This window comes from Ovis aries, chromosome 1 (genome assembly GCF_016772045.2).
Source record: "Ovis aries strain OAR_USU_Benz2616 breed Rambouillet chromosome 1, ARS-UI_Ramb_v3.0, whole genome shotgun sequence".
NCBI lineage: Eukaryota > Metazoa > Chordata > Mammalia > Artiodactyla > Bovidae > Ovis > Ovis aries.
The window spans coordinates 275,018,702-275,038,841 of NC_056054.1; the positions used below are offsets into that span (position 1 = coordinate 275,018,702).

Genomic DNA, 20,140 nt, shown 5'->3' on the forward strand with positions numbered 1-20,140 from the left:
CCTGCGTCTCACTTAAGAAGGGCTTTGGGGGATTAGTTTGCAGGCAGACCGAGAATAACGCCCACAGGGTCACACAGAGTCGGACTCGAGACTAAGGACACGCAGACTCAGGAGGAGTCCTCGTTTTTACTTCCGGATAACTTTTGTGAAATAAAATGCAGTTTAATTAAATGTGGCATTTTTAGCTTAGGCTAGCAGAAATACATATAAGGTCCATGCATGCCTGGTAAGTGCCTATATTTCATTCTCACACCAGAATTCTGAAGCATGTTAGTAAAAAGCGCTTCTAGTTCCATATCTCAAAATGAAAGTCTGCAGCATTACTTTGTAAGATTGCTCGAACTTCTTGGTTTTGTAATCAAGACAGTATGATGCAGAGACCTCTGCTAATAGTGTGTTCTGTGCGTTTGGGGTGAACTTTGTACCTGCTGCGTGATTAATCGTGCATGGTGGCTCGTCACGTCTCTCAGCACTCGGGGCTTGGAGCAGCGAGGGCTAGAAACGGTGACAGGAGATTTCACTGAAGCCTGAGACTGCTTCAGTCACTGGCGGCACAGGCCCATTTAAAATGCATTAATGATGAGATTTTGCTGGGTTGTAAAACTGCTTTTCATTTCAGTTTGATGAGCTAATTAATTTGGAAGGGACTCGTGGTTTTAAAAGGGTCCTGGCTGATTCAGGGGAAATGGCAGGACCAGACCTTCTGCCATCCAAATTGGCATCGCTCTGTTTTCCAAATGCTCTGGATTAATCACTTGAGCCTTATGGATTCCTGCCATGTAGGCATTGGCATTTCTATTGATTTCTTAACCCAAGTGTAGCTTTTAATTTAAAAGAACGGGCCTTACTTTGGGCATGACAGAGAGCATGTGTATATTGTTGCTTCCCTCATAGCTCAGTTGGTAAATCATCTGCCTGCAGTGCAGGAGACCTGGGTTCGATTCCTGGGTTGGGAAGATCCCCTGGAGAAGGAAGTAGCAACCCACTCCAGTGTTCTCGCCTGGAGAATCCCACGGGCAGAGGGGCATGGCAGGCTACAGTCCACGGGGTCGCAAGAGTCGGACGTGACTGAGTGGCTCAGCCACCACCATTGTTGCTCATAGGGAAGCTGTTTTTGTGACATGTCAGCAGCTGTTTGCGTTAGAAAATCTTCTATTTGCATACAGTACCTCTATATAGAAAAGTGGTGAGTTGGAAATTGACTATAACTTAAAATTTTTTTCAACAAATAAAGAACTTCAATAGTAATAATTTTTAAAAAAACTTATTGTGGTAATCATTGCATGATGTATGTAAGTGAAATCACTGTGTTGAACACCTTAAACATTTACAGTGCTGAGGATGGAATTATAGCTCAATAAAACTGGAAGGGGAAGAATTTGGAGTATAACAAGTATAACTTTTTGAGATAACTGTAAGTGTTTAAAAAGTCATTTTAAAAGGATAGAGCTTTCTCTTTGGTGTTTGAAGTGATGAGCCTGTAAGCAGTAATCTTTGAGTTCATTCATTCATTTGGGGGGTTCATAAATAGTTAAGTGTTTTGTATCCTTTAGCTCAGTTGTTTTAGGCTGTGAAGGCAGAAACACCTACATGAATGGGCTGTTGATTCTTAAAGTTGTAAAACGAATGAGGCCTCTCTCGATGTGTTGACCTTTTACAGCAGGTGGTGGCTTGTCTTTGCACGAAGAAGACGTGCACTGGATTTTCAGCTTGGTACTTACGGTTAGTTCTCCGTCCGTGGCTCTGACACATGCGCTCCGGGCTGCAGAGGCCCTCCCAGAGGAGGCCCGAGTCCTCCGCAGGGCTGTGTTTCCTCCTGGAGTGCTGCAGGCCTCTTGCCTGGCTTCCCTTCTCCCCCCTTTCCCCGGGCCCCCCGAGCTTCTTCAGACGCCGCAGGCTCTGTCCCGTCTCCTGCCTTTGCATCTTCGGTTCTTTCTGATTAAACTCCTCTCCTCTCACATTTCCCCGGGGTCCCACTCAGAGTCATCCCTGGGGTAAGCTGGTGAGGGCCCCATCTCCTCTTGCTTCGCTAAGGACTTTGCTCCTTCAGAGATCAGTTCCCTCCTCCAGGATCATTACTTTTCTCTTCTTCCCTGAACAGATCCCTTCAGCACGGAAACCTCTGAATAAAAAAAGAAACACACGCGCTGTAACTACTGATTCCTTTGCCTGGCTCCTCCTTTGCCGAGGTAACTGCACTCACCATCTGCATTCCTTATTAACCGCTGTCTCCAGCTCACTCTAGAGGCCTTCTGGCCTCTGCTCCTACCCTGAAACTGCTCTTGCCCGGGTCAACAAAGAGTTCTGTGCTTCCAGACCTCAAGCACCTACCACTAACTTAACATCAAAGAAAGCATTTTAAAGGGGCTAGAGAGGTGAAAAGACATGGGCCAGACAGCAAAGCGGGTTGCGGAGGTGCATCCAGCTGTATCAGTGACGCCATTAAATGCGAATGGATTATGTAATACACTCAAAGGCAGAGACTGTCAGAGTGCGTTTTTCTTTTTTTTTAAGATGCAACTAAATTCAAAGATAAAAATAGTTTGAAAGCAACAGGATGGGAGAAAATGTATTATGCAAGCAGCAACTGTAAGAAGGCTGGAGAGGCTCTGCTAATACTGAGCAAGCTTCACTTTCTTGACCTTAACCTCTCAGGAGCATCATTGACTGTTCTTATACAGACACTTTATTTTTTGGCTGTTATAATACCACAGTATTCTGGCTGCGATAATACCTCCAGAATACTAGAAATTCCATTTCTAGCTTCTGCTTTCTTGCCTCTTTTGCTAGTCCCTCTTTCTGTACCCAACCTAAATTATTAGAATGCATCAGATTAAATCCGAGGTCATCTTTTCTGTCTCTCCTCCTTCAGTAGGTAATCTGCTGCGGCCATCAAGGTGCCGAGGCTTCTACATTTTTAGGCTTGGCCTCTCTTCAGATTTCCAGATTCATGTATTTAACTGCCTAATTGATATCTTCACTTGGATATCTAGAGGCATCTCAAACTTAGCATATTCAAAATAAAACTACTGATTGCCCCTCTCAAAAAACTCCTCCTTAATCTTCCCCGTCTAAATAAGTGGCGTTACTGTGCACCATTTAGTCAAGCCAGAAACTTGGCAGTCACCTGCGATTCCTGCGTCCCACTCGTGTGCCTGTCGGTCCGTCAGCGAGTGTCGCCAGCCCCATCATCTATGTCATCCTGAAACCGTCTCTCTCTCCGGCTCTGCCGTCACCTCTGCGCTCCCAGCTACTGCCGTGCTTTGTCTGCGGTTCTGTGGTTGCCTTTTCACCACTGACGTCTCTCTGTCCCCACTCTTTCTTCTTTCTAATCCACTCTCCACTGGGCTCTGTTTTAAAAGAGTAAATCAGACCACGAAGCTCTCCTTTAAGCTGCTGCTCTTAGGATGAAATCCAGACGCCTTCCTGTAAGAATCTGCGGGGTGTGGTCTCTGCGCCTCCCCATGGCCTCCTTCAGGCTCGTCCAGCTGACTGCAGCTGCTCTGGCCGCCTTGCAGCGCTGGAGTGCTCAGGCCCGTGTGAGCCTCGGTGTCTCTGCGCTTGCTTGTCACTCTTTCTCGAGGGCAGAGGGGAGTGAGCGGCAGAGGGCAGACCCACCAGCGGTTAGCGTGTTGGAGGGGTCTGTCCAGAAACCTGTCTGAGTGAAGACCTGGAAGAAAGGGGAGGCATGGAGCCCCCAGCCCGGCTGGAGACTGGGAATCTTTGGAGAAGAGCTGTAGGGATTTTTGGCTGAGGGTTGCAGGACAGGGAAGGGACCTCCAAAGCCCTATGGGCCTTGAGCGTGGGACTCATGGTTTATAGCAGTAGTTGCTAGGTTGGGCAAGCATGGAAGGAAATATTAGGACTTCAGTTTAATTTTGTGAATGTTTTCCAGCCTGTACACTCTGTTAATAGACAGCACATGTATTTAATTTATAAATAAATAAACAGTTTAGCAGACTGGTCAATAATGAGATCATGTAAATGAAAAGCACTTTGTTGTTTTTTTTTTTTTTAAATAAGTGCTTTGAATTTGTGAAAATCTCCAAACAAAGAAAAGGCCAGAAGCAGATGACTTCACTGGTTCTACCAAACATTTGAAGAAGAATTGACACCAATCCTCAAACTCTTCCTTTGTGGTTCTGTGTTATCAATTGTAACATTGATTTCTGATTTTATTTGAGTTCTCTTTCTCTTTTTCTTGGCAAGTCTAGCTCACGGGCTGTTTGTTTATCTTTAAAAAATAAAATGAAACTGCGCTCAGCTTCATGAATCTTCTCTGTTGTCTTTTAAGATCAATTCCGTTTATTTCCACTCTCATCTCTGCTGTTTCCTCCTACCAACTTTGTTCTTAGCTTGGTCTTCATCTTCTAGTTCCTTGAGGTGTAACGTTAGGTTGTCTGTAACTTTCTTATTAGGGTGGCCACTTGTCCTTATGAAGTGCCCTCCTAAACCTGTTTTTGCTGCAGCCCATACATTTTGGTATGTTGCATTTCCATTTCCATTTATCCCCGGTATCTTTTATTTCTTCTTTGACCCAACAGTTGTTCAGTGGCATATTGTGCTTAATCTCCACGTGTCTGTAAAGTTTTCCTGTAACTGGTTTTTGGTTTTACACCGTGGTGGTCAGAAAAGATCCCTGATACGATTTCACTCTTCCATTTGTTAAGACTTGTGTTGTGGCCTAGCGCGTGATCTGCCCTGGAGAATGTTCCGTGTGCGTTTGAGAAGAATGTGTGTTCTGTTCCTCTCGGATGGGATGTTCTAGTATGTATCTGTCAAGTCCATCTTATCTCATGTGCCATTTAAGAGCAGTGTTTCCGCACTGATTTTCCATCTGGATGACCTAACCATTGATGAACATGGGGTGTTACAGTCCCTTACTACGATTCTGTTGCTGTGTATTTCTCTCTTTGGGGTCTGCTGATGTTCACTTTCCGTGCTTAGGTGCTCCATCCGGTGTTGGGTACCTGCGTATTTACAAGCGTCATATCCTCTTGTTGGACTGACCCCTTCATCACTAAGATAAAAATTCATCAGAAGGTGTTACTGTTCTGACTGCTTGAATTGGTCCAGCCAGGGGTTATAGAATATAAGATATGGCCCATTCCCGCAGAAAGTTAACTTTCTATTTGAGTAGATAAGACTAACCCACATAAAACAGCTGGAGATCTGACTATAATTAAGTGTCAAATTCTAAGGCAGAGACTATACATTCTGCATGAGTTTGGAGAAGAGACAACATTGAGGCCTGGACTACTGCAGGCCCACGAATGGCCTGAGACCGAAAAGAATATTTTGTGGAAAGCTGCGTTTCCCATTCACATGAACTGTGCTTTTTTTCCCCCTGATACTCCCACACACCACCCCCCCAACACATACACTAATTTCATATGCAGATAAACCACTGGGTTTAAAAAAAGCCCTTGAAAGAAGGTGGGTTTTTTTCCCCCTTCAAGATAAGATAGAAAGAAAATAATAAACAAGAGGAGGGCATAAAAATATTGTTGGAGAGGCAGTTTCCCTTTAGTCTTTTAATTTTAAAACAGCTGTGGAATAATTAAAATCCCTGACTGAAAGATCTGCTGTTCTTTTTTGTTGTGATGGGTATAGCCCACAGAGTAGCTTTTCCTGCGTCCGGATCTCTGTGGAAGCTTTGCTTCTGACTCCTGACTGCCCTGGACTGCCATCACCTTCCTCTCGACGCAGTGATGGATGTGAGGATTAAAAAATGAGGAAAATGAATTCTTCCTCCTAAGCTACTCTGACGTTGTGAAGAACCAGCACGATTTAAGGGGAGAGCGGTGACTGAGAAGGTACTCAAGTTAGTAGCTAAGAACTCACATTATGTGATTTGACTTGCATACCTTTTAAAATTCAGTATGATTTACCAGAGAATTAACAACTGAGGTTATATAACCACATCTCAAAATAGCTCTGTAGTATAGGAAGACTGTGGTCAGCAGGATTTATAATGTGCTAAATAAGGAATTATCATATACACAGTTGAGAAACACAGATTTCACCTCAAAGTGGGCCACTTAAGCACCATTATTACAGATTATGAATTAAAATTCATCAGTATCAGTATTTTCGCTGGAATGTAGAGCAGCACAAGTGTAGTTTATAGGGGCTCATTGTTCACCCTGAAGTTTTTCATTACTGGAGAAATCCAATGACTTTTATTGCAGTTTACGTTTGACACAGATATGGATGACAGTTTTGTAAATTTACTTTGAATAAATAGTTTGGTTGCAATGAAACTGTTTCACCAAAAGAATGTTGTCTTGAAAGTATTATATTCCATTCTGGTCCACTGATTTTATAATTAAAACCCCAGTGTTTTCAAGGCAGGTGTAACCTATTGCATTGAATGATTTGGAAGCTTTAACCTGACCTGGAAAACTTCATTTTATAGGAACTGGGAAACTACCTTCTTTACGTGTAGTTGTTTGGAACACTGTAGGAAATGATACGGGAATTATGAAGAAGAAGGAATCGTCTGAAAAATTCTGATCAGAGGGTGCTTTCAGTGGTCACTGGATTATTTCTTAGATAAAACTATTATGGGGATCGTTGCTTCAGAACTTTAAAAAATAAATGGTTTTGCCTACGTACCAGCCTTGGCTGGGCCTTTCCTGGCGGCACAGGCATTTCCCTGGCTGCGGCGAGCAGGGCTACTCTAGTTGCGGGGCGTGGCTCCTGGTTGCGGTGCCTCCCGCGGCTGCAGGCTCCCGGGCGCGCCGGCCTCAGTGGCTGCGGCGCGTGGGCTGCGTGGTCGGGGTTGCCGGGCTCCAGAGCACGTGCTCCGCAGCACGTGGGATCTTCTGGGACCAGGAATCGAACCCGTGTCTCCTGCACTGGCAGGCAGACCCTTTACCGCTGAGCCACCAGGGAAGCCCGGGGGTTTTTACATACGAATAGTTCTGCTGCTGAGTCTCTTAAGTCGTGTCCGACTCTCTGCGACCCCATAGGCGGCAGCCCCCCAGGCTCCCCCGTCCCTGGGATTCTCCAGGCAAGAACACTGGAGTGGGGTGCCATTTCCTTCTCCAATGCACGAAAGCGAGAAGTGAAAGTGAAGTCGCTCAGTCGTGTCCGACTCTTCCCGACCCCATGGACCGCAGCCCACCAGGCTCCTCCGTCCATGGGATTTTCCAGGCAGGAGTCCTGGAGTGGGGTGCCATTGCCTTCTCCATGAATAGTACATGAGTTAAATTGTGTCGCTGAATTGATGGGATTTAAAATTAACAGGTTACTTTTAGGAAGGGGCTTATTTCTTTGTTCTTTCTGGACAAGGAGAGTGCAGCCTTCTGAAGCTTCATTTTGAGAGGGCATTCGGCTGTTTTGACAGGTTCTCGAGGTGTCTTGTGCGTCGCATCCGTTTGGTTGTGCTGGGAAGTTCTCTGGTAGCATTAAGTACTGGCTTCAGTTAAGGCCCAGAGAGGGTGCTGTGCACCCTGATTCTTCTGGGATGGGGCCCACGCTCCACAAACCCTAGGTGATTCGAGTACTGCAGCGGCACATTTGTGACAGTGTTTCTTTTTATTCTTCTTTCATGAAGAAGTTCTTTCAGCCTGAAATGTATTTATTCAGTTCTGTTCAGTTCAGTTCAGTCGCTCAGTCATGTCCAACTCTTTGTGACCCCATCGACTGCAGCACGCCAGGCCTCCTTGTCCATCACCAATTCCTGGAGTTGACTCAAACTCATGTCCGTCGCATCAGTGATGCTGTCTAATCATCTCATCCTCTGTCGTCCGCTTCTCCTCCCGCCTTCAATCTTTCCCAGCACTAGGGTCTTTTCTAGTGAGTCAGTTCTTCACATCAGCTGGCTAAAGTATTGGAGTTTCAGCTTCAGCATCAGTCCTTCCAGTGAATATTCAGGACTGATTTCCTTTAAGATAGACTGGTTGGATCTCCTTGCAGCTCAGCAGGGTCTGACACAGAGTATATAAAAATTCAGGCAGTGTTTAGAGAACTTTTCCAGTATGACCTCATTTTATCATTATAGCAACCCTATGAAGCAGGGACTGTAAGTAACATGTGGGGGGCAGGCATTTTTTAATCCCTGTTTTACAGGCGGGAAATCTGAGGGATGGAGAACACGAAATGCTAGCTCACATCCTGTGACTCATCACATTTCCATGGGTAATTCCTAAACTAGAAAGTCCATAGATTGCTGGATTATTTTGTTCTACCTTGGAATAGAGACGGTTTCACAGCTATAAATAAGAGCTCTTTTGCGATTGGTTGACTTTGCTGTTTTTATTAGCGAAACTCCATTACTGATATCCATAAATGATGTCGTTCTTTCTTTCCTGTCTCTTAGTCCGCCATTTCTCTTTTGGATAACCTTAAAATTACCTTTACAATCCTGTAAAACCTTTTATCCTTTGCCTTTAACATTTAAGGTTGACATTCTTTCTTACGAAATGATAAATCTTTATCTTCTAAAATTTATGTTAATAAAGCCAAGATTCTAAACTTCTTAGAAGAAGTGAGATGGGTTTGCAAATTACTTTCAGAATCCAGTCAGTTTTGTGCAGCCTCTGAAACTCACCTGTGACTCCTCACAGACCTACATTTTCGTTAGGGACACCTTCATCTGGGGAATTAGAGGGAAATTCAGGGACTACGCCCCTTTGAAAGAGAATCGCTTTTCTCATCAGCATTCACTGCACGTACCACATCTGCAAACAGGATCCAGTAGGCAGCCTGTGGCTAGATGTGAGTGGATCACCTGGAATCCGCTTGAGCTGTAGTGCTTACCTCCATTCCTCCGTGTTTCACGTTCTTTTTCACTCTGGCCGCCTTAAACTTTCCTCTTTGCATGTATTTTTCAGCAGGTTGACTCCAGTACGATAAGCCCAGGAGTGCGTGTGTGTGCCGTCGTGCTTGAGTTTCTCGGATCTAATTTTGGGAAATTCTAGGACATTATTCCTTCTCGTGCTGTCTCTCTCTTATCCTGCTGGGACTCAGTTTTCACATATGTTCTACAACAACTCTGGGATGCTGTTTTACATTTTCTACTTTTAAAATCTCTTTGTGTTTTATTTTGGACAATTTCTGTTGACACCTTTTCAAGTTCACTGACTCTTTCCTTGGCTATGTTCAGTCTGCTTATAAACCTATCAAAGGAATTCATCAGCTCTGATATTTAGAGTTTTTAAATAGCATTTCCATTGAACTCGTTTTTATAGTTTCCATCTTTCTGCTGAAATAGCCCATTTCCATGAAAGGCTCCTGAATACTGTGTACCCCCCATTCCTTTGTATATTAATACGAGTTGTCTTAGAATCCCCGTCTGAAAGGTCTGGGTTCCCTCTGAGTCTGACTGCTCATTGCTTTCTCTTAACAGTGGATTTTTTTTACCTTGTGTGTGTGTGTGTGTGTGTGTGGTCTAATTTTTATTGAACGCTAAACATCATGTTTAATGGAGACTGAGGTAAATACTATTTATGCTCAGAAATGAACGTGCCTCTTCTTCTTCTAGGTCTTTCTTGTTTGGGGAAGTTGAGTTACTCTGGTCAATAACTGATCTGGGCTTCTGTTTTAAGTTGCCATTGTTACCTTGAGAGTCCCACTCCTCCAAAGTCCTCTACCTGAGGACCATGCCACCACGGCCTTGTGTCTAGGGGGGGACTGGGGTCCAGGGGCTTCACGCGAGGCTCCTGCTCTGCCATGGGCTTCCAGCTGCAGTGCCTGCGTCAGAAAGAGGTCTCTCTCCACAGTCTTGCCCCTCCCCCAGGGAGCACCGCTTGCCACGTGGTGCTTGGCTTCTTCTGGACTCAAGGGGATTCTCAGCCCCCTGGTCTAGTTTCAGTCTTAGGAAGCCGTATGCAACTGGGCTTCAGGACTGGGACCCTTGGGCACCCCGTCCTGCTCCCCGAGTCATCAGGCTCCGCTGTGTCCGTGGCGCTGTTCCCCCTTCCACTGATGGTGGCAGAGTTCTGCATTATTGGTGCAGGCTTCCTAGTCTGAGGGGTGGTAGGTCTTGGCCCGCAAGCCTGCAGAAGTAGATGGATTTTGCTTCTGCCTTTCCCCGAGTGGCCCAGGGGAAAGCAGGCTTGCCACAGTTTCCACTGTAGCTTAGGCTTAAGGCTTTTGCTTCTGGATGGGAGCGGGGCTGGGGGAGTGGTCAGGTTCCGTGGTGACCCTTCACCTGCTGCATTCCTGGGCCCTAGAGAGGGGCTGCCTCCCGCTCTGCCCCTGTCTTCCTTGGGAGCAGCCCACGAGGCTTCCCTGGGAGTGCCGTCTCGCCCTGTGTGTGGGGCTCCCAGTCACCCAGCCTGATGCAGTGAGCAGCCTTCAGGGTTTCCTTACAATTGTAAGTGATCTTTCGTATGCACTTCGGTGATGGCCCCCCTTCCTCCCGCGCTCTGCAGGCTGTGACATGACAGTGTCTGTGTCTTTCCTGTCCTCGCAGGGGCCTCCACCCCTCGGCACTCAGGTCCCTCGTGACCACGGCTCTCTGATGGGCATAAGAAAGCTGGTGACCTTATTGACAGCCTGGTTGGTTTCTTGCCAAGTGGGAACACGTTCCCTTTCGGCTTTCTGGATCAGAAGCCGCCGTCGGAGCTGGACCCGCCTGCCCGGGGGACTCTCCCGACACCCGCCGGCTCCCAAGCCGTCAGCAGGTCGGTGAGGGGTGCGTCCTCGGGCCGAGCAGCTTTCTGTGCTCACAGCGAAGGGCCCCTCCGTGCGAGCGGGAGGCAGCAGTCGGCCGTACCTCGCTTTCCTTCAGGTCATTTTGTTCTTTGTCGATTCATCTGACGCGGTGAAATGACCTTCAGAGTGACCGGTTTTGCTCCAGATCTTTGCTTTTTTTTTTCTTTTTTGTTCATCTTGGAGAGCACATCAAAGTTTTAAAGACGTATGAGAAAACCTTGCAAGGTAACCCTGATGTGCCCGGCATGACGTATTCCTTCAGCTCAGAGCTATCGTTACTGAGCTACAGAAAGGTCAGGTCTTGCTGTGCCTTCTGATGGGGCTGCAACTTGCTTCTGGGGTGTTTTGTTTTGTTAAAGATAGATGTTTCTCTAACTCAGTGTTTCTAAACTCTCTTTAATTCCCAGACTCCCTCTAGTAAACATAAAGATCTCATATTCTTGTCTAATGTTACTTACAAATCAGATTACAAATCAGATTAAATAACTGAACTCACCTAAACCAGAAGGGTAAACGCTGCTCCGTCCACAGGCCCCCCCGCCCCGCCCCGAGAACCACTGCCCCTTCTCCCGGTGTATGACTCTTGATGTTGATTCGTCATTTTCTCCTAGTGTTTACTGAGACACTCCCTGATAGCTCCGCTGGTAAAGAATCCGCCTGTGATGCAGGAGACCTGGGTTCCATCCCTGGGTGGGGAAGGTCCCCTGGAGAAGGGAAAGGCTACCCACTCCAGTATTCTGACCTGGAGAATTCCATGGACAGTATAGTCCATGGGGTCGCAAGGAGTTGGACACGACTGAGTGACTTTCACTGTCTCTGGCAATCAAACAGAAAATGGAAAGAAATCAGCTAGAAATACAGGAGGGAGACCTCCCTGGTGGTCCAGCGGGTAAGAACCTGCCTTGCAATGCAGGGGACGCAGGCTCGATCCTGGGCTGGGGGGTGGGAATCCCACATGCTGTGGAGCAGCTGGGCTGCACGCGGGTCTAGGGGGGATCCCACGTGCTGTAGGTGCTGACGCCCAGGCACTGTGGAGCCTGCGGGCCAGCGCTGAGCCCCGCCACGACTGGGGGTCCGTGCTCTGCAGATCCTGCCTGATACAAGGAAGACCCCGTGGGCCATGGCTGAGCCCCGCCACAACTGGGGATCCATGCTCTGCAGCGAGAGATCCTGCCTGATTCAAGCAAGACCCCGCAGGCCACCGCTGAGCCCTGACACACCCAAATACATCAGTAATTTTGAAAGGAAAAAAGGAGGACATACAAGAGGAATGCCTTGGGACTTGGGAGGCCTGTCCCTCCCAACCGGACAGCAGCTCCTGGCCCTTGAGGCCAGGCTGCGGCTCCTTGGGTGGGTGTCCCCTTCTCCAGGAGGCGCCTTGGTGGTTGTGTTGAAACCGAGCCCCTTGGAGCCTGCAAGAGAGTGAGGCCCGTGTGTCTGTCTCCTCACTCCAGGATGAGAGTGTTTGAAACCGCCCACCCCCATTACGGACTGGACTGTGCCCTCCAAAATAACCCCGTCAACCCTCATTTTAGAGGCGAAAAGGTAGTGACAAGCCTCTGTTACATAAAGTAGGCAGTCTTGTTAGAAGCAGGTATGTTTTTCCACTGGGCTCTGTGTGGCCACTTCCCTTTATAATGTTAGACATAAGTTCTGTGAAGGCTTTCATTCCTCCTGAGCTTGCTGTGGTGCGGAAGAGCTTGCTTATCGCCTCTTTCTGGAAGAGCTTGCTTATTGCCTCTTTCTGGAAGAGTTTGCTTATTGCCTCTTTCTGGCTCACTGCTTTCACAAAATTATTCCTGGTCCTAAAGTGTTATTCTCGATACGTGTGGGTTAAATGTATAGATGAATCTTTCAGCTTCTGTCCCACTCAGAATTCTGTGATCCTGTATCGAGGATTGAGAATTTCAGGGTTGGTGCAGAGGCGGGTTCTTTGGGTAGCTGGCTTTCTTCTACACGAGACCTCACGTTTGTGTTCCTTCTCTTGGAGTGGAAAGTGCTGATGGAGCAGCAGGGATGCACCAGTGGCCCAAGGTTATTTACGGGCTGTGGTTCTTACCTGCCGGGAGCTCAGCTGATGCATGCTTACAGCATTCAGAGCCAGTTCCAAAGCGTCACCTGTACTATTTTTGAAAGTGTTTGGAGGCATCTCCATCTCAGCAGAAAAGCATGTCTCTTACTCTGATGTTAGGAGAGTCAGTGCGCCTAAGTCGCATGAGTTTAGTTTTCCTTTAGTTAAAAGGAACTGTAGGTGTAGCACAGACACTTTCCTCACTTTTTAATTTCATATTTGAGCTCAGCCCACTCCAGTGCTCTTGCCTGGAGAATCCCAGGGACGGAGGAGCCTGATGGGCTGCTGTCTATGGGGTTGCACAGAATCGGACACGACTGAAGCGATTTAGGAGCAGCAGCAGCAACATTCAGAGGCAACATGGCAAATAGATTCCGATTCTGCTGCAGACGAGCTGCCTAGCTGAGGCACATGATCTCTGCTAAAAGTGAAAAACAGTGGAAATGAATACAAGTGGGACCAAGATTCTGGGACAATAGAGGCAAGGAAGACAGCAGCGAAGATCAGAGACTACAAGCTGCTTCTTAGAAAAGATAAACAAAATTGATAAACCTTCAACCAGACTCATCGCGAAAAAAAAACAGAAAGGGCTCAAATCAATAAAACTGGAAATGAAACAAGGAGATTACAACTGACCCCGCAGAAATACAGAGATCATAAGAGACTACTACAAGCAGCTCTATGCCAATAAAGCGGCCGAGCTGGAAGAAATGGGCTCGTTCTTAGAAAGGCAGAGTCTCCGGAGCAGGAGGAAACGGAGAGTGCGGACAGAGCAATCGCGAGCACTCCGCAGACAGAAGGTTCTGGGGCAGACGCGGCCGGCGGGCCCGGGTCTCCCCTCCGCGTGCACGCCCTTCCTTTCTCGGGGCCCCGGGGGCCGGCTCGCCCTCATGTCCTGCCGCCGCTTCCGGTCAGGGGTCCTGGTCCCGCCCGGGATGAGGGCCAGCTGCCCCGTCGTCCGCCTCTAGGCACGCACCCTTCTCCTGCGATGCTTTCTCATAGCTTTGTCTGCCGGTGGGGAGGGAGAGACAGGCTCCGGGTGCTGTGGAGAGAACAGGGGTGGTTCTGGTCGGGAAGGAGGGAGGTGCGGCCTCTGCTTAGGGGAGTCCGCGCTGTCTCTGCCTCAGCCTGGACTCGGGGGCCATCACGTGCCTGTGGCGGGTCAGGGCCCTAAAGTCACCCAGCAGAGCCTGTGAGGAGCAGGGTTGTGTTTCTGCCACCACGAGGATGCAGCTGAAGCCACTGCTTGTCCCGTGGATGTGGGCGGGCAAGCACGCGGGGACAGGCAAGCACGTGCGGGCGTTACTAACCTGCTTTGAAACTTGCCTTTTCCATCTGAATAGCAAAGAGGTTCCAGATATGCTGTTGTAATAAATTAGAAAGTGGTGGTCCAGTGTTAAGCAATATGTTGAGAAAGACAGAATAAATGATTACAATGCTGAGAAAATGCTGTATACATATTTCAGTGAATAAGTGGTCAGTACCTCCATTTAGCTTTGTGATCCTTTTTACTAATGGCAGCTTTGAGATATAATTTATAAAAATTATAAAGCTACTTAATTAGCATGTCATCCTTAGGAAAGTGTGTTGTTGAAGGTAAAGACAACCCTCACTCTGGAACTCATGCATTTTTTCATGCCCTTATGCATGGCTGGCTATAACCTTAATTTCATGCCAACTTGCTTAAATAGATAGAATACAATCTAAATTTAAGGGATTGGAACAGCTGTAGTACAGCGTACTATGGATACCATCACTGCAGTTTTTCTGTCTTCTGCACTTTATTGTTCTGAGGATACAACTGTAAAGAAATACTCTGCCATCCAGCCTTTCTATTTTCTCTTGGCGTTCAGATCACAAAAGCCTCTCAGGTTCATTCGGAAACTTCGAGGGAAACGATACCTATGTGATTTAAAGTTTAATTACCTCTGCAAATTGCTTTTGGAAGTATAGGTATTTGAAAAATAAAAGTGGTTTTAAATTTCAGACCTAACGAATAGTTTAATCACTTTTCAAAATGGAGAGGTTTTATTCAAAATAGATTCTCTCCAGAGCAGGAAGGTTAGAATGCCTTTGTATGAGATTTTGCCTGCTCTTTACTTTATTGCCATGAAAGTCATATCATCCCAATCTTTCTCTCTGTTTCTTATTTATGAATATAATGACTTACTGAAAATTGATCACTAATTTCATATACCTCCTGCGAGGCAGTGTCAAGTTTTAGGTTTAAACTGTGAAAGATGTAGCGAGGTCATCTGAGCATTTTTTAAAATAAAATAATAAAGACGTCTGTACAGGGAAAGAACTTAAATACATACGTAGATGTGGCGTCAGCTCCTCATGGTGGACACCCAGGACATTATGCAGGGAAGCTGAGGAACAATGCAAAGCGCCTTAGACGTCAGGTGCTGCCTGATGTTCTCACTTGGTAGTGCTGCTGCTGCTGCTGAGTCGCTTCAGTCGTGTCCGACTCTGTGCGACCCCATAGACGGCAGCCCACCAGGCTCCCCCGTCCCTGGGATTTTCCAGGCAAGAACACTGGAGTGGGTTGCCATTTCCTTCTCCAGTGCATGAAAGTGAAAAGTGAAAGTGAAGTCCCTCAATCGTGTCTGACTCTCAGCGACCCCATGGACTGCAGCCTACCAGGCTCCTCTGTCCATGGGATTTTCCAGGCAGGAGTACTGGAATGGGCTGCCATCGCCTTTTCCTGGTAGCGTTAATAGTTTGTTACTATTAGGAGACTTGTTCTAATCTCTCATCTGGCGCACGGGAGCAGGCTTTAATTGAACTCCAGAATTTTAGAAGCGCCACCACCCGAAGTCTCTGGCTCCCACCCAGACTTAAAATAATGGCAGAAGTAAAACCATATCTATTTGAAGGATTTAGGAGTGTGACTAATCTAATATGAGACTCTGAAGAGCCAGGAATCGCTGCTGGAATTCCAGGGTCTACTCATGTAACACATAATTTAATGGCTCATGCCGAGTTTTCCAGACGCAGCCCAGACAGCTCAGTGAGTCCACGTGGGTAGGGAGCGGTTTTAAGCTTTACAGTACATTCCTATTCCCTAGACTGATGCCTAAACTGTAAATGCCGGGGCATCTCCGCTTGGAGAGCGGATTCCATGGGAATTCTGAGGAAAGTGGTCTAGCGACACCCTTTTGAGAAGCCTGGTTAGGAGAAGGGTGTCCAGCAGGGCCTGCTGAGTGGGTGTGTGACCCGTGTGTGACTCGGGCCCTGCTGGGGTCTTAATGCCCTTCTACAGCCTTCTTAAACTCAGTTTCTGAACACCGAGTCCTGCTTGGTCATTTTTCCTCTGAGCCCTGCAAACCCTGTGGCCAGTTCTGTATGCAAGCTTTTATTGTGTTTTGCTTTTAAATCGTGTCTCTTGACATTTATGGATTGCAATTATTCCATAATGATTTTTTTACCTGTCTGTATTAGGCTATAATGGAGAAGGCAATGGCACCCCACTCCAGTGTTCTTGCCTGGAGAATCCCAAGGACGGGGGAGCCTGGTGGGCTGCCGTCTATGGGGTCGCGCAGAGTCGGACACGACTGACGTGACTTAGCAGCAGCAGCAGCATTAGGCTGTAAACACAGAGGCCACTTCTAAGCTTCAGAAGTGAATGAGCGCCATGCATTTTGGGACATACAATAGGAAATCCTAAGAGTATGAGTTTTCTCCCAAGGAAATTAAATTTCTGTTCCTAGTCTTGAACACAGAAGCCTACGTTTGTGCTCTTCTAATCCACTGTGGTTTTTCTCTCCTAGGATGGTAGCAAACAGAAACGGGAGCGGAAGAAGACCGTCTCCTTCAGCAGCATGCCCACAGAGAAGAAGATCAGCAGTGCAAGCGACTGCATTAGTGCCATGGTGGAGGGCTCCGAGCTCAAAAAGGTCCGCTCCAACTCCAGGATTTACCACAGGTATTTCTTGCTGGATGCCGACATGCAGAGCCTGAGGTGGGAACCATCCAAGAAGGATTCTGAGAAAGCCAAGATTGACATTAAGTCCATCAAGGAAGTGAGAACGGGGAAAAATACAGACATATTCCGCAGCAATGGCGTTTCCGACCAGATATCCGAAGACTGTGCGTTCTCGGTCATCTACGGAGAGAATTATGAATCACTCGATCTGGTTGCCAACTCTGCAGACGTTGCAAACATCTGGGTCACGGGACTGCGGTACTTAATTTCTTATGGAAAACATACCCTTGACATGTTAGAAAGTAGCCAGGACAACATGAGGACTTCTTGGGTTTCACAGATGTTTAGTGAAATTGATGTAGATAACCTGGGACATATAACTCTATGCAGTGCCGTGCAGTGTATCAGGAATCTCAATCCTGGCTTAAAAACAAGCAAAATCGAGCTTAAGTTCAAAGAACTGCATAAATCCAAGGACAAAACTGGTACTGATGTCACAAAGGAGGAGTTTGTTGAGGTTTTCCACGAGCTTTGTACTAGACCTGAAATTTATTTCCTTTTAGTTCAGTTCTCAAGCAATAAAGAATTCCTTGATACCAAGGACCTGATGATGTTTCTGGAGGCAGAGCAGGGTGTGGCGCACATAAATGAGGAAATAAGCCTGGAGATTATCCACAAGTATGAGCCATCCAAAGAGGGTCAGGAGAAGGGCTGGCTGTCCATAGACGGTTTCACCAACTACCTTATGTCACCTGACTGTTACATATTTGATCCAGAGCATAAGAAAGTCTGTCAGGACATGAAGCAGCCTCTGTCTCATTACTTTATAAATTCATCTCACAACACATACCTGATCGAGGATCAGTTCCGAGGCCCCTCTGATATCACAGGGTACATCCGAGCTCTTAAAATGGGTTGTCGGAGCGTGGAGTTGGACGTCTGGGACGGGCCGGATAACGAGCCTGTGATTTACACGGGCCACACCATGACCTCTCAGATTGTCTTCCGCAGCGTCATCGACATCATTAACAAGTTTGCCTTCTTCGCTTCCGAGTACCCGCTCATCCTGTGTTTGGAAAATCACTGCTCCATCAAGCAGCAGAAGGTCATGGTGAGGCACATGAAGAAGATCTTAGGGGACAAGCTGTACACGGCGTCTCCCAACGTGGAGGAATCGTACTTGCCGTCCCCAGACGTCCTGAAAGGGAAGATCCTTGTCAAGGCGAAGAAGCTGTCCTCCAGCTGTTCTGGGGTCGAGGGCGATGTCACCGATGAGGATGAGGGGGCAGAGATGTCCCAGAGGATGGGCAAGGAGAGCACAGAGCTGCCCAACCACTTGCCTGCCAAGCGCTTCCAGCTCTGCAAAGAGCTGTCGGAGCTGGTGAGCATCTGCAAGTCCGTGCAGTTCAAGGAGTTCCAGGTGTCCTTCCAGGCTCAGAAGTACTGGGAGGTCTGCTCCTTCAACGAAGTGCTGGCCAGCAAGTACGCCAACGAGAACCCCGGGGACTTCGTCAATTACAATAAGCGCTTTCTGGCCCGGGTCTTCCCCAGTCCGATGAGGATTGACTCCAGCAACATGAACCCACAGGATTTTTGGAAGTGCGGCTGTCAGATTGTGGCCATGAACTTCCAGACCCCTGGGCTGATGATGGACCTGAACGTGGGCTGGTTCCGGCAGAACGGGAACTGTGGCTACGTGCTGCGGCCAGCCATCATGCGGGAGGAAGTCTCCTTCTTCAGCGCCAACACTAAGGACTCGGTGCCGGGGGTCTCCCCGCAGCTGCTCCACATCAAGGTCATCAGCGGGCAGAACTTCCCCAAGCCCAAAGGCTCGGGCGCCAAGGGCGACGTGGTGGACCCGTACGTGTATGTGGAGATCCACGGCATCCCTGCCGACTGCGCCGAGCAGAGGACGAGGACCGTGCACCAGAACGGTGACGCGCCCATCTTCGATGAGAGCTTCGAGTTCCAGGTCAACCTGCCCGAGCTGGCCATGGTGCGCTTCGTGGTCTTGGACGACGACTACATCGGCGACGAGTTCATCGGCCAGTACACCATCCCCTTCGAGTGCCTGCAGACGGGCTACCGCCACGTGCAGCTGCAGTCGCTGACCGGCGAGGTCTTGGCGCACGCGTCCCTGTTCGTGCACGTGGCTATCACCAACCGGAGAGGGGGCGGCAAGCCCCACAAGAGGGGCCTCTCCGTGCGGAAGGGGAAGAAGTCCAGGGAGTACGCGTCCCTGAGGACGCTGTGGATCAAAACTGTGGACGAGGTCTTCAAGAACGCCCAGCCCCCGATCCGGGACGCCACGGACCTCAGGGAGAACATGCAGGTAGGCCGGGGTCGCCTCCACGGAGGCTCAGGAGGCTGCTAGAGGGTTTCGGGGAACAGCTGTGTATCTGATCGAAAGTACTTTGTGAATTCCAGTTACTTGTGAGAGTGCTCACCCACTGATGTCATTTTTTTTTTTCCCATCATGTAAATTTCCAAAAGGGCAGTTGGGCCTTCAACACGTTGATGACACTTGGGAATGAGCCGGCCTTGTTTCTGAGACCATAGAAGGCTCTGGTCCTGGTAGCCCCTAAGGAACACTTTTCCTAAAAGCGCAGGTGGGAATCTCTCCTATTTCTGGGCACTCCTGAGCTGGAGCATACGGACAGCCTGTCGACATGAAAGGACACGCCCCACCCTTTCTTGCCGGGCGATCCTGCTGCGAGAATGGCAAGGCTGTAAACAGCCAGTGTCTGAGTGTTGAGCCTGCACTTGACTCTGGAGCCCAGCAGTCTAGTTGTTTGAGTAAGAGACGCATGATGCCTATATGTATTAGACATCTAAGATAGTAACCACCTCTGAACCACATAGCAGCTGCAAGCAGGCAGTCAGGATTATGTATGTGAGTATTGTCCACGTGTCTAGCAGGATATGGGGGCTGCCAGTGATGAGAACAAGGCGTGAGGCTGCCCCCCCCACACATACACACCAACACACACACACACACCAGCCCCCCACACACACCCACACACACGCACACCTGCCCCCGCACGTGCACACACACACACCCCAACCCCAGCACACACACAGACACAGACACACACACACCAGCCCCCGGACACACACACACACACACACACACACACACATACACATACACACCAGCCCCCACACACAGACACACACATCCAAACCCCAGCACACACACACACACACCCCAACCCCAGCACACACATACACACACCCCAACCCCAGCACACACACAGACACCCCAACCCCAGCACACACACAGACACACACACACACACCAGCCCCCGGACACACACACACACACACACACACACACACCAGCCCCCACACACAGACACACACACCCCAACCCCAGCACACAGACACACACACCCCAACCCCAGCACACAGACACACACCCCCCAACCCCAGCACACACACACACACACCCCAACCCCAGCGCACACACACACACA

At 48.3% G+C, this 20,140-nt stretch overlaps 1 protein-coding gene across 7 annotated transcripts in view; it reads left to right on the forward strand.

Moving 5' to 3' along the window:
• Nucleotides 1-20,140, forward strand: part of PLCL2 (phospholipase C like 2) — a 210,788-nt gene that overhangs the window by 103,458 nt on the left and 87,190 nt on the right. For 6 of the 7 annotated variants that reach the window (XR_006056587.2, XM_027962005.2, XM_027962015.3 and 3 more), the window contains exon 2: nt 16,510-18,996. Coding sequence is in view for 6 of the 7 variants with exons in the window: in XM_027962005.2 (XP_027817806.2) it covers nt 16,510-18,996 (2,487 nt within the window). In the remaining variant the exon portion in view is untranslated. Of the gene's footprint in view, nt 1-5,096; nt 5,817-16,509; nt 18,997-20,140 lie in introns of those variants that run through there. The other variant, XM_042233999.1, reaches the window with a different exon arrangement.